The 13824-nt window shown below is 44.3% G+C and overlaps 1 protein-coding gene across 1 annotated transcript in view; it reads left to right on the top strand.

The window, feature by feature from the left end:
* The first annotated feature begins 2177 nt into the window (after positions 1–2177).
* Positions 2178–13824, top strand: part of FBN1 (fibrillin 1) — a 227109-nt gene continuing 215462 nt past the window's right edge. Inside the window, exons 1-2 of the mRNA XM_014852866.3 lie at positions 2178–2340; positions 2963–3307. Coding sequence (XP_014708352.1) covers positions 3144–3307 — 164 coding nt within the window. The 5' untranslated portion in view covers positions 2178–2340; positions 2963–3143. The remainder of the gene's footprint in view (positions 2341–2962; positions 3308–13824) is intronic.

Raw genomic sequence — 13824 nt, forward strand, 5'->3', positions numbered from 1 at the left:
AGTCAGGAGTTAGAAGGGGGACCTTGCAAGGCACCAGGGTTTGCTCTTTGCTTCGTGGGCAAAAACCTTAGAAAAGCCCTGTGTTCAGTTGCTGCTGTCCAACATGTCACCAAGTGGAAGTTTCTGAGAGAGTACAGAGTGGTTCACTTGCTGCTGGAGTGTAGGGAAAGTAGGCAGAATTTCCATATTTCTAGAGGGTGCAGAACAGTTCAGAAAACTGGTGGGCAGGACAAGGCCTTCCTGGATCGCCAACAGTCCTGCTTCTGCTGAGCGTGGTCCCTCTGCTCAGACCCTTTTCCCAGTCTGAACAACCCCCTTCTCTCTCCCTACGTGGGGAGTGTTTAAAAATGCCCATGTCAGGGCTTCCACTCCAGACTATTCAAATCAGAACCCCGGGGGTTGGGTCCTGGGGTCATATATATTTTTTAAGCTCCCAGGTCATTCTACTGTACAGCCAGGGTTGAGGCCACTATCCTATGGAAAGTCTAGTCACATGTCTGGACGTAAGTTAAACACCACTTCCTTAGGGAAGCCTTCCCTGATCAGCCCCAACCTAGGTCAAACACCCCTATTATGTATCCTCCAAGCAAGCACCCACTACTTCTCCCTCTTGGCATTTAACAACTGGGTCATTATTTGTTTCACATCTGCCTTTCCCTGTAGACCACCTGCTGTGTGGGAGAAACATTCTTCTGTCTTGCTCACCAAGGAGGCCCGTTCAACCAGGCGCCAACTGGTACATAGTTGGTGCTCAGTAAATACATCTTGAACGTATAATATCCTTACCCAACTGAGGGTGTGTGACTTGGGCTGCAATTCTTGAATCTGCTAAGAGAAGTTTTGCAGGTGAGACTAGGACTATGACTTTAAAGGGGCTCATATTTTTGACAGTTTTACTGTTTTCATCTTCAAGTTCAGTGTTGAGCAGGCTCATCATCACCACTATAACCCCGTGTGGTCAACAGTATTATTCCCGTCTTGCAATTGGAAAGAAGTTAAACAACTTGCCCAGGTCCCTATACTTTATTATCTGGGCACAAACAATTGCAAATAAGGAAAACCCCCTTCAACAGGATTCCTGTTTGCACTGAGTTCTTATTTCTGGCTTGACAGCTGGTAGCTGCTGCATGGGGATTTTGGGAGGTCTCCAGGCCCAGCGGCCAGGGCCCAGGGTGACATTTCCTGCCCTCCTAAACCACTATAGGGTTCAGGCAACCCTGAGTTTTATCCACACAAGGATGTCATAAACACTATATTCTCCAAAATCACTGTGCCTTGCTTGTCCTGGGGAGGCAGCCGTGTGTGTGTGTGTGTATGTGTTTGTGTCTGTGTGTCTGTGTTTGGAGAGCTGAAATACAGTAGTTTAGGAGAAGCTCAATCTTAGTTGTAGGCTAGCAACAGGACCATCCCTTTACTGCCCCATCGCAAATCCCAGGTTCCAACATTCACAGGCCTCTGGGTCGGAATCAGACTCAGACTCGGGGACCATCCCGGATTCAGCCTGGGTGGCTTGAACCGAACCTCCGAAGAGCCGCGCCTCAAGTGGGCTCTCGACACGCCGGCGGCAAGCGGCAGCAGCGGAGCCCCCTTCCGCGCCCGCACATCAGCCCCTGCGGCGCCCGCGGCCCGCGAAGCGCCCTGCCCCAGCCTCCGGGCCTCTGGCCTCCGCTCGGTGCCCGGCCCGAGAGGCTCAGGCAGGCGGCGCCGGGGAGACGCGCGCACAGAGACGGTCTCCTCTCGCGCCGGGGCCTCCGGGGCCGCAGCCTCCAGCGCGCGTTCTTGGTGCAGGTGGCACAGCTTTCCGCGCCCCCGGGCTTCCCGGATCACGGGAGAGGCTGATCTCGGGTCTAGACCTCCCAGCCGCAGAGCGGGCTAAACCGCTACCCGGCTTATTCCCCAGTCACTCAACTCCTCACCCCAAAACGAAAAGTCCCAGGCCGGGCAGAACCCGATCACCTCTGCCTCCTCCCGCCGCGCTAATCCTGCGAGCGAGGGAGGCCCCCGCGCCGAGGCGGTGGCTGGCAAAGGGGAGTGGAAAGGGAGGATGGATGGGGCCGAGGGGTGGGGTGGTGATGAGGGGGATGTAGGAGGGGGTGTCATTTTCTTTTTCTTTCTTTTTTTAAAAAAAGTATTTCTCTCGCGAGAAACCGCTGCGCAGACGATACTTGAAGAGGTGGGGAAAGGAGGGGGCCGCGGGAGCCGCGGCAGAGACTGTGGGTGCCACAGGCGGACAGGCGGCCACAGCTGGGACAGCTGCGGGCGGAGCGGGGCAGCGGCTGCCGCGGCCAGGACCGAGGAGCAGCCGCCGCCGCCTCGGGAGCCGGAGTCGCCGCTTCTCCAGTGGGTGCAGCCGGGGTCCCGACAGGGGTCGGGCGGACACCGGGGCTGGCGTTCCAGCCACGGAGGCTTTTGCGTTTGCGCCGCGCTGAGGGCAGGGACAGGGACTGGGGTGAGGGGCTGTCCCGGAACGTCCACAGCTGGCGCTGGCCCTCCCCTGCCTGACAGCTTCCTGGCCCGGGGCTCCCGGTGCCGGGCTCCGCGTCAGATGCTCGGGGGGCGGTGGCAGCGCCCGGAGCCGGCCGGGGACGGCGCGGCGGGCTTCCAGCCCCGCGGCTTGGCGGAGAGGACAGGCTGGGGAGCTGGGGCTTTCAGAGTGCGCCTGGCGCGCAATTCGTGCCATTAAAAAATAGACCCAGCGAGCTCGCCCCGGGGCTCAGGACCGCTCGGGACATGGGTACTGTGCGGCGTGCTTTTCAGGCGGTGTCGGGGAGGCCGAGGGGTTGGCTGGAGCGGCTGCCGCCGGGGCTTTTCCGCCAGCTGTGGACCGAACGGTCTTCACCTACCCAAAGTAACTGCGCCACGCGCAGGCGGCGCGCGGGTTGGGCTGGGGAATGGGGACCGCGAAGCTTCAGCATCCCGATGCCCTGAATGTCTCCCCGCCTCGGCGATTTGTCTGTTGCAGCTGGCAGGGGCCGCCTGAAGTGGGAGCAGCGCCTGGAGAAGGCGGGAGGAGCCCGGCCCGGGGGACGGGCGGCGGGAGAGCGGGACCCCGGCGGCGCGGCGCGCTTAAGGGCGCAGCGGCGGCCGCGGACCGAGCCCGGGGCGCGGCGAGAGGCGGCGGGAGCCGGCGGCCGCTTGGCATCATGCGGCGAGGGGGGCTGCTGGAGGTCGCCCTGGGATTTACCGTGCTCTTAGCGTCCTACACGAGCCATGGGGCTGACGCCAATTTGGAGGCTGGGAACGTGAAGGAAACCAGAGCCAGCCGGGCCAAGAGAAGAGGCGGCGGAGGACACGACGCGCTTAAAGGGTAATGGAACGGGCCAGGTCTTTTGGGGTGGGTCTCCCTTCCCCCCTCTCCGGAGTATCAAGATCCAGAGGAACTGACCAAGTCGATTCACGACACTAGAAGGATCTTTGAGACGACCTCCTGGGGGCACGTTCGAGGTGCAAGGGTTACTTAGTCCTCCCCACGTTCGAGGCTAAACCACCTTGCTCCTACTTTTTAAGGATTTCTGCCCCAGAGGCGAGATTATGGTTAAAAGGAATCTTGGGCCATTGTCGAGGCAGATTTTGGGAGGCGAGAAGGGTTCTTTGAGGAAGAAGGGGAGGAGCTGCGACTGAGAGAAGAGAAGCCCATTCCTTTCCCTCCGTACCAATTCCGGTTGTGTTGAGGGGAAAGTGCTTTCCTTGCGGGCATCTTTGCAGATGCGCTATTTGTAAGGGAGCTACCAGAGGAAGGGATTCCGGTGACGGTCAGAGAAGACACAGGCAGAGAAAACTCAGAAGAAACCCTGAGTTTTCTGGGTGATACTGCTTTTCAGATGTCTACGCTGGAAGCACAGCAGGGCAAGAGTTTCCGAGAACTTGGTTTTGGGTTATAGGAGCTCTTCATTTCACTGGGGCAGTCATGCTGCTGTGGCCGGCGTGAAATGGGTGTTTTAACCAACAGCGTATGTGTTCTGTACATGCAGTTGAGCATTTCACCGGCTCCCTATGGCCCTGTTACAGAAAATGTTTCAGCAGGAAATACTGAAATTAGGCAGGTTGACTGTATAGGGATTGTCAGTTCCCTGAGTTGAAGAAGGGTGGGAATCCACTTCCCTTCAAATTGCTCAGATTGAAAGAGAAATCTCTTTTTCTGAGATTGTTTAAATTCAGGCCTCCATAGATGCAGCAGGATAGACTGTAAATGACCCATTTTATCTCCTTGGAGGAGCCTGTTAAATGAACCCAGACAGTAAATACATAGAGGTTTTCTGTGAAGTTCTTACGATTCTCGTTGTTGCTCTTTTTTGAGTAGTTCTGTAGCTTGATGACAGGGCCCTGCGTGACCAAGCAATGTTGTCCACTCGGATTTGTGGCTGAACATTTCACATATTCTTTGTGGTGATGGGCTCTTTTAATTATATATGTAGCGAACTTTTTGTTTGTACCGCCCAGGGAGGGAAGAAAAAGTGCAGCGAACGGAGCAGACTAGTTTTTGAGTCCTGGTCTAGACTGGGAACAAGATGATTCTCAGAGCCAAGCACTTAGGCCGTAGTAAAATATGCATGATTTTCTGACCCCAGGAAATAGTTATGATTAGTTTAGTTCCATTTTGGCCTCTATGGAAAATAAATCCAGGATTCTGACAGTGTTGGAAAGGAAATTTACTTATCATGGTAAGCCTGATCCTGATCAGGCAGCAGACGTTTATTGCCCTGTGTGCAAGGCCCATGGCAAGTTCAATAGATGGACTAAAACTCTGATTTTCGTATGTTCTCAAAAGGACCTGATTTAGTCCTGCATTATTCCTTCAAAAAATATTTCTGCTATATAATATTATCTTAATATCTAAGCTTGATGCCATTGCTCCTATAGAGAGAAAGGAAGTGGGGGTTTGATTCAGTGGATGCCTGCAGGGAGACATTAAGCCTGGCCAGACATTTGTCTCATCTCTGTGTGTTATCACCAACCGGCCTGTTTCCTCGGGAGGCACAGACTCAATGTGCGAACAGAAACTAAGCTTTGTTGCTTAACGGGATGTCCACACTTTTACTCACACTAGCACTTATTTCTGCTGGGTTTTACATTTTTCGTGATTAGGGAGAGAGAGCTCTCTGTGTTCCTCACAGTACTTGGTCACTAACAGATGTTACCCTATCTCAAGCTATTCATAAAGCCCTCCTAAAAACATGATATGAACAAAACAGTAGTTATGAGTGTTCCTAATCCTCATGTTATCTTTAAGATTTTACATATATATAAAGGTCTTAAAAATAATTATAATTAATCTTTATAGTATAATAATTTATATGTTAGTATAATATAATATAATGAACCTTTATAATATAAGGGTTTTTATTTCTGTAATTCTCATGTTATCTGCAGGGTTTTTTATGTGTATATTTGGGGAGGTAAAAAATAATAATTTAAAAGATATATATTTAAAAGTATTTCTCCTACCTCTCAGAGACCATTTCTTGTGTATTTTTCTAGAAATATTATAGGCATATATATATATATATATACACACACACATATACGAATATATATACATAATATGTATATACACAAATATATATATTATCTCTATACAACGTATATGTGTGTGTATCCTTTTTAATACATTGAATATACTGTACATACCTTTCTGAACCTTGCTCACTTTTGTATATCTTTAGTGCATCCATCTATTAACTCATGGATCTACCTCAAACATTCTCTTGGTGTGTAGAGTCCCACAATGTGGCTGAAACAGTTCCCTAATGATGGCTCTTTAGATTGTATTAAATTTTTGGCTCTTACCAATGTTCTTCTGCGTGCCCCTGTGTATACATATGCAAATTTATATATGCTGTAAATTAATAAAAGTAGAATTGCTGGATCAAAGGTTTTCCGATAGATTTTAAACAAACACCAATTCTTACGTTAAATTTGAATAGCATTTAAAATGTATTCTCTCTGCTTATTGCTATTACAGTTGCACATGAATAAGTCTTTTAACCAGGCCTTGCTGTAGAAATCATCAGGAAAAGCAGTCTTTTCCAGTTATTGCTTAAAATTTCTATTTTTGCTAGTTAAAATATTACCAGCTTCAAAACTAACCTCTTTGACTACAGTTAAACCTGTTTACCATTTTGATGGAAATGCACAGTTTGTGAAGTGAAAGTGATTTGTAATCCCCAAGTCTGCCTGATGCCCAGTTGGTGGCAGCAACTTTCAGCACCTCACTAATATTTCCTCTAGTTAAAAGGTACTTGAGACTCATCAGTGTCTGCCCTGTGCTGGTCTAGTCTCTCCCACAAATGCTGCCTTCTTGTCTTTCTCTGATGTGACAGGTGACTACAGAATTTGCCTTGCCATTCTTGGGATATACCTTCCTTTCCTGTCACCTCCCTTGCTTCACCAACTAGGGACCTGCCTGGTTTTCCCCTCTCTGGGTGTGTAGTCCTCGCTTGTCTTCCTCTCCTCCCATCCTGTTGCAGGTGGTTTTTTTTTTTCCTTCCCACTGGGCAGCAGAAATTGTTCCACAGTGGAAATTTAAGCATCCTCAAGTTTCTTCCCAGCTTTCACTGTGTTTTCTTAGACTAAATCGCCAATTTCTGTTTTTACAGGAAATCCTTTTTTTATGGAATGAGTGTGGTCCCCATTCACTCTGCAAAAATTGCATTTTTCTCTGTTTTGAAATGAGAATTTTGCAAGTTTCAAAAATGTTTTCAAATAATAAAGGTATAGTAGTTTTCCTTTGCTTGTGCATTGCTTAACGTGTGAAAAGATTTTATGAGAAATAATGCAATCCTAGCCTTATTGTTTGAATTTCAGTTCACAAGAATTTTTCTCAGCTAGATTCTTTACTTTTGTGATTAGACAAACAGCGTCGGAGACAAGTCAATTTAAAAAAACACACAGTATTCTACTTGAATAGCAGTAGTTATGTACCACTTATTTATGATTGCATTATTGCTTTAGCTCCCAAATAAGGAAGATTACAGTTTCCTGTTCAAGGGAAAAATTCTTTAGATTTAAACCTCCTTTTCCCAAATCTCTGATAGGATGGGTTGAGAACTTCTATCCTTGTTGCCTGGTTTATAAGTGTACGAGACTGGTTATGTTTCATACAGTTTGTCCCCTTGTGTGTGATTCCTTTTGGTCTTTGTTTATTTGTTTATTTTTTTCTAGAGGTCTTGTTACCAGAAAAATACACATGGAATAGTTCACACACAGGGTAGATTATGTGACGGCAGAGTCCGAGGGATTAATTACACAGAAGTCTGTTATTAAAATAAAGAACTTTAACAGGGAACACAGGAAAAGTTCTGTACACTTTATAAAGTCCGTTTGACTTTACAAAGAGGACTTTAAGATTTTATCTGAAGTCAGATAGGCTAATAATTAAGTATGGGGAAAAGATGCCTGCAGTGGTATGGTTTGTCCTCGCGTTTATTGAAAAGATTAAGGTAAAATATTGCAACACCATTAAAAAAAGATATTCTTAAATAGAATTTTTCAGCAATTCCACATTTTAAACAAGAAGATGGAGACAAAATATTTATGTGACTCATTTTGTAACATTCTAAAACTTAGAGGTTGTTTACAAAAATGCATAACTTGTTGGTATTACAAACTAATTAAAACATACATCAACCTACATGAGATGAGATCAGGGTTGATGGAAATGGAAGTACAGACATCTCTCCAAGCTTATTTGGAGTTTTAAAGAATATTGAAACATTCCTTTGTCATCTTGTGGAGCAGATACTTAAAAAGATGATAGCATTATGCCAAAGATTCTAATCAAGCAATATACTGCCAGATTATTAGGGTATTCACAGTAGTTTGTTTGCTTTTTCCTATAATAAGCCGACCAACAAGCCTAGCCAATTTGTGAATTTTAGCCTTAATTTTCAATGTGAAATAAGTTGTTAAATACGTTTTCTTGAAATAGAAATAAATCATATTAACAACTTCTTGTTTCTAGAAACTAAACCAACAAATAGGCCTATTCAAGCAACTTAGCCTTCTTTTCCATGAAATTTTTTGAGAAAGCTGCAGTCAGTAATGTATCAGGATTGAGTTCTATGGCAGGCACATGAAAGTTTAATGTTTCAAGTTCGTTAAGCTTGGTTTTCCCATTAGATTGTAAAACCATCATAGACAAGAATCCCATCATAGGCATTTTGACACTAACTTACCATTAGATGGGATTTCAAAGAGTTCATTAATTCAGGAAGCCGTGATTGAATGCCAGCCTGAATATAGCCCTATGGAATGCCAGAGACATACAGCCCTTAGCCTGGAAAATCTTAATATTTGGTAGGAGAAGCAGATGCATTATAAGAACCAGCAATCAACAGAAAAGTAGCAGAGGGCGTGACGTCTAGGATTAAGTAAAAACAAATGATAGTAGCCATCATAGTAGTGTTAGGTAACATTGAAATGACGTTTATGTGCCAAGCACTGCCCTCATGTATTACATACGGCAACTCATTTGATGCTCACAGCATCTCTATGAAATGGGTCCTTTTATGAGCTTCCTTTTACAGCTGTGAGAGCTGAGGGTATGCAAAGGTTAAGTTTTAAAGACAAATTCTGAGCATTAAATTTTCTTTCTCCATTAATTTTAGTTATGGTTTTGGTTTTTCATTCCTTTGGACAAAAATGCAGGACTAAGACATTGGTAAAATTCCACTTAAAATTCCTAATATTCCTTCGTGCTAGTTCACACATCCCAGGTATAGTTAGTAGCATAGTAATATTTTGTCAAATAAGGAACTTTCTCTAACATTTCTGCAAAGACACTAATAAAATACAGAAAGAATTATAGAATGTCAGAGCTGGTGAGGTCTTTGGATGGCATGTGTGGTATATTTTGGTATTATCCCCTGAACTTTTGTGGAGGGTGGTAGGTAACCATCACAGGCACCGTCCTTCTGCACTGCCCGGGCTTCTGAGCTGGTTCCTTATTATTTCATTTAGAATCCTTGCTCTTATGTCCCATGTGAGAAATTTTTCTCAGAAGAGAGTTAGAAGAGATGTTTGTCTTTTCAGGGGAAACTGGTATATGTCTTAAGTTTTTACCAATATGATGAGTTATTTAATTCTTTCTGTTTCATTTGTTTTTTTTACCTTGGTTGCCTGTAAGCTCAGAGCCATTAGTGTAATGTAATTTTTACATTAAATTGCAGCAATAATGGTAAAGAATAGCAGGCTCTGATATATCACTCACTATTGAACTTTACATATGTTAATTCATTTAATACAACATCTTTATGAGGAAGGTCATACCTACTTGCCCGTTTAACAGATGAGGAAACTGAAGGATGCCGAGTTACAATAATTCCTCCAGGGACATAAACTATTAAGATATGGAGTTGGGAAATCTACCTTTGTAGTTGGTGCTCTTAATAAGTATATTTTACTGCTCCTTAGTTATAATAAATCTTATACCTGGAAAGTTTCTTTCTTACTTCCATACTCTTGATACCTTCATTTCCCCAGAATCTTCCCCTGTTATTGCTGTGGGGAAACACTCACATTTATTGAAGGCAGATGCAATCACGTGACTGGGAAGCATCGTCGTAGGAATGGGATTAATCAGAAAAGACTTCACAGAGAAAGTCTATCAGGGGTTGGCAAACTGTGGACCAAGCTGCCTGTTTTTGTAAATAAAGTTTTATTGAAACAAAGCCATGCCCATTTGTTTATGTATTATCTGTATCTGCTTTCACACTACAGAGACAGAATGGAATAGTTGAGACAAAGACAGTATGGCCAGCAAAACTTGCTATTTGGTCCTTTTCAGAAATTGTTTGCTGACCTCTCGTCGAGGTGATAAATAAATGACTATCTACTAGGACTGAGAACTTCTTGAAGGCAGAGTTCCTTTTTGTTTTCTTTATCACTAGGGATAACCAGGAACTGGGCACATGATAAGTGTTCAGTAGACAATTATCGATTGACTAATTTTTGTTGATTGACTGGCTAAGGTAAATTATATAAATTAAAAGTTGGAGGAAATATAGCAGAGAAAGAAAGGACAAAGGGGAGCAAAAAAGGCACGGAGTGAAAAGGATATGAAGTGTTTGGGATCGAGGGGCGTTCAGTACAGTTGGGCAGGGTTCCAAGGAGCACAGTTCATAGTGTAGCCTATGAAAGTAGCGTCCCCTGGAGTTATGCAGTATGCAGGCTTTTGTTCCTATTCCTAGGTGGTGACACCGTCAGGGGTGGGAGAGGGATGAAAGGACACATAATGTTACTCTCTGACTGTTGTGAAAGGTGAGGATGGCAAGTTACTGAAGGATTCCCAGATGGGGACGTGAGCAGATCTTTCCACTGGTGGGGGTGTCAAAGGTGTATGGTTTAGAGAATAGGGAGACAAGAGGCAGGGAGATTGGGAGACTCATGGAGGAGGAGTCAGGGTGAGAGTGGGTGATGGCCTGAGCAATGGCAGTGGTGGGGTGAAGAAGAGGCTCCAGTAGTGTTCCAGAAGTAACATGGGCAGTACTTGACTACTTGGTTGTGAGAGGCAAAGGTGGGGAGGCACCCAGGTTGTTCCCACCTCCATAGATAGTAAAACATATTATACATAAAAACATTATAGCACCGTGAATGAAAAACTAAAGAGAAACAAAATCGTTCCTAGTTCCTCTGCTACAGTGAAACAAACTACTTTCATTTGTGAGTGTTTTGGTTATCTTATTGCTACGTAACAAATTAATGCAAATTTAGTGGCTTAAAACAACAATTTTACTATTTCTCGTCATTCTCTAGGCCGGGAATTTGGACTGGGCACAGTGGGGAATCTTGTCTCTGCTCCTCACAATGTCTGTTGGGGCTGGAATGAGCAAGATGACTTCTTCACCTGTGTTTCTGGTTCTGTGGCATGGCGCCTGCAGCCCTGTTTGCTTTGGTGTGGTTTATCCAAATGGACGGACAGAGGAAGGGAATAAAGGAAGCAAAGAGCCACTTGTCTGGCTCTGCTTGGGGCCTTCCAGATTTTAAAGCTCTCTTTCTGTGGTCTCCTGCCTGGGCCTGCCCCTGGGGATGGAGCCACTGTGTGTGTGTTTTCAAGTGGAGAAACTGAGCCCCAGGTGCAGCGACCAGGCCTTCCTCAGGGTAGTGTCTGTTGGGACTGGATCTTGAACAATAGCTTCTTGACCCTGGTCACACACTTTAACCCATATGTTGACCACAGAGCTGACTTGAATAGCTGAGGGCTGGCTAGAAGGGCTCAAATGGGCTCTGTGTTATCAGTGTTGGCTGGGTTTCTGGGTTCTCCTCCAGATGGTCTCAGACTGTCTCCCTCTTCACATGGCCTCTCTGTGTGGACTCTCCAGCAGCAGAGCCAGACTTTACGAGACAGCTAAGGCTCCCAAGAGCACAGAAGTAGAAGCTACTAGACTTTCTTCAAACTTAGCCTGGAATGGCATGGCCTGGAATTTCATGCAAGTCACAGGCCTCAGCAGGTTCTGGGGTGTGGACTAATAACGCCTCCTCTTAATGTGGGGAGCAGCAGGTGTCTGCATGGAGGGGAGGAATTTGGGGGGACATCTTTAGACCTTAGCCACCACAGCAAGACAATGGGTTCTGAGAAGGTTAATCAGATGTTTTGATTGTAACTTGATTGAGTCTGATGGACTTAGTTCCCCACTGAAGATGCTTCAGAATGAAAAATGCAACATGAATACTGTGACTCCATGATCTGTTAGATAAATGTTAAGGGCATTGTTCTTAGCTTGTCCACAGTTCCACATTTAAAGAACTCACAAGCCCCAGGAATAAGATTATAGTTCATAATAAATGGGCTAATTCTGATTTTGCAAATATAAGAATTATAGGGGGCCGGCCCCATGGGCTAGTAGTTAAGTGCGGTGCTCCACTTCGGCAGCCTGGGTTTACTGGTTCGGATCCCGGGGGCGAAACTACACTGCTTGCCAGCTATGCCGTGGCAGGCGACCCACATACAAAGTAGGGGAAGATTGGCACAGATGTTAACTCAGGGTTAATCTTAACTCAGGGTTGATCTTCCTCAAGCAAAAAAGAAAAAAAAAGAGGAAGATTAGCAGTGAGTGTTAGCTCAGGGTGAATATTCCTCAGCAAAAAAAAAAGAAAAAAAAATGTGTGTATATATATATATATATATATATATAAGAATTATGAAACTCCCAACTTTTCTCCTTTTTCCTTTAGCTTCTAAGAAACTCAGGGACACATTTAATGCACAGTCACTTTAATTTATTAACTTAGGTATTTGATATCTTATTCATTCCTTCTGCTTTGAATTTTACTTTCTATTAATAGCCCCATTTCTATATATTTATTAAATATACAGAAACATTATATATTTTAAAACATTTTTAAAAACATTTTGGGAGGGAATCAGTCAAAAATAAAAATAGATGTGCAATTGCCAATAGAATTAATATTCTATTAATATTCCATAATAAGAGCTGAACTCTTATTTTTGTCATAAATGGAGTAGCTATGTTGTTAATTGAAGAAAATTGGATTAGGAATATAGTCAAGTTTGGATTGTGGATCCAATATTCTATTATATCACATCCTAGTTTTAAGTTCTTGTGACTTTACCACTTTCTCAAGTGGCGTTTTTGTTGAAGTTATCACTGAGTCTATTTATTCAGCCCCCTCAGAACGGAAGGGAGAAAGGAAAATTCCCTATCTCCACCATTCCCAGCCGAAGATGTATTCCAGACAGCAAGCAGGCTCGGAGTGGGAGAGCTGCTCCGTTAGACAAGTGATTGGGTCAGTGTTCTGAAGGATCGTGAATTCCTAGACCATCAGTCATACTTACATTTAAATATAAGTATCCAAACACATCTAAGTCCAAATATAGGACAACCATTTTGTGATGTTGGTGTTGGGAGAGAGGATTTATGTCAGCCCTGTGGACACATTATGTCTGCTGTTAAGTTCCTGGTTTTGAACTGAAGTATGGTAATATCTCTATTAATAAAAAGAATGTATTCTAGAGACAGGTTTTTGTTTTATTTTTCTGTTTCTTCTCCTTTTTCTCTTTCCCCTTCCTCTTTTTCTTCTTTCTCATTGACATCTTCTCCTTCCTCTTTTTCTTTTTCTTCTTCATGATTATCGTCTCATCTTTTTCTTCTTCTTGTAGGTAACTTCATAAACTGAGCTACAAATAAAATAGGAATAATAGGAATACCAAATAAGGGTTAAAACATTAAGAAAAATAAGTTTTAAGTAAAATGTTAAATTTTCATTGGGGGTCTTGGAATGTTCAAAAAGAAAGGCAGATGTAAGGTTTTTGTTAGGGAAGGGCAGGAGAAAGATTGAAGGAGGCAGGAGGAGGGAGTTGGGAGAAAGTTCTGGAGTGAAGAATCCTGTCAGCCAGTGGTCCTGGGCTGAACAGAGCAGGTGCCGGGTTCTGACAGACACTGGTGACAACTCCCTCACTCCTGGCAGCATTGGGACCAGGCGACCTGTGGCCTCTTCAGGGGACAGAGGGTTTCTGGAGGATAGTCAGGGCATGAAAGAAAGACACTTGATTGCCAGAAAAGATTTCTGTAAAAACATTTACAGGAATATAGTGGGAGAGCAGGCTAATCCATCGTTTATTATGCACCTATGTATATGGTGCTATGTAAAGTTTGGTGCATCCCCACTCTCTATGGATAATGGTGCATTGTCTACCATTTCCCCTACCCACTGGGTGCTCATTTATAAGATCATGTAAACAGACCCTAATAGGTTGGTGCCTTTGGTGAATTACTTTTAAAGGCTTTCTTATTTTTAATTTTTTTTTTTTGCATATGAAGTCGTGACTCAGATCTTACTCTATACTCAGATCGTCCATCTTTATGA

The sequence above is a fragment of the Equus asinus genome, chromosome 2 (genome assembly GCF_041296235.1).
Source record: "Equus asinus isolate D_3611 breed Donkey chromosome 2, EquAss-T2T_v2, whole genome shotgun sequence".
In the NCBI taxonomy this organism is placed as follows: Eukaryota; Metazoa; Chordata; class Mammalia; order Perissodactyla; family Equidae; genus Equus; species Equus asinus.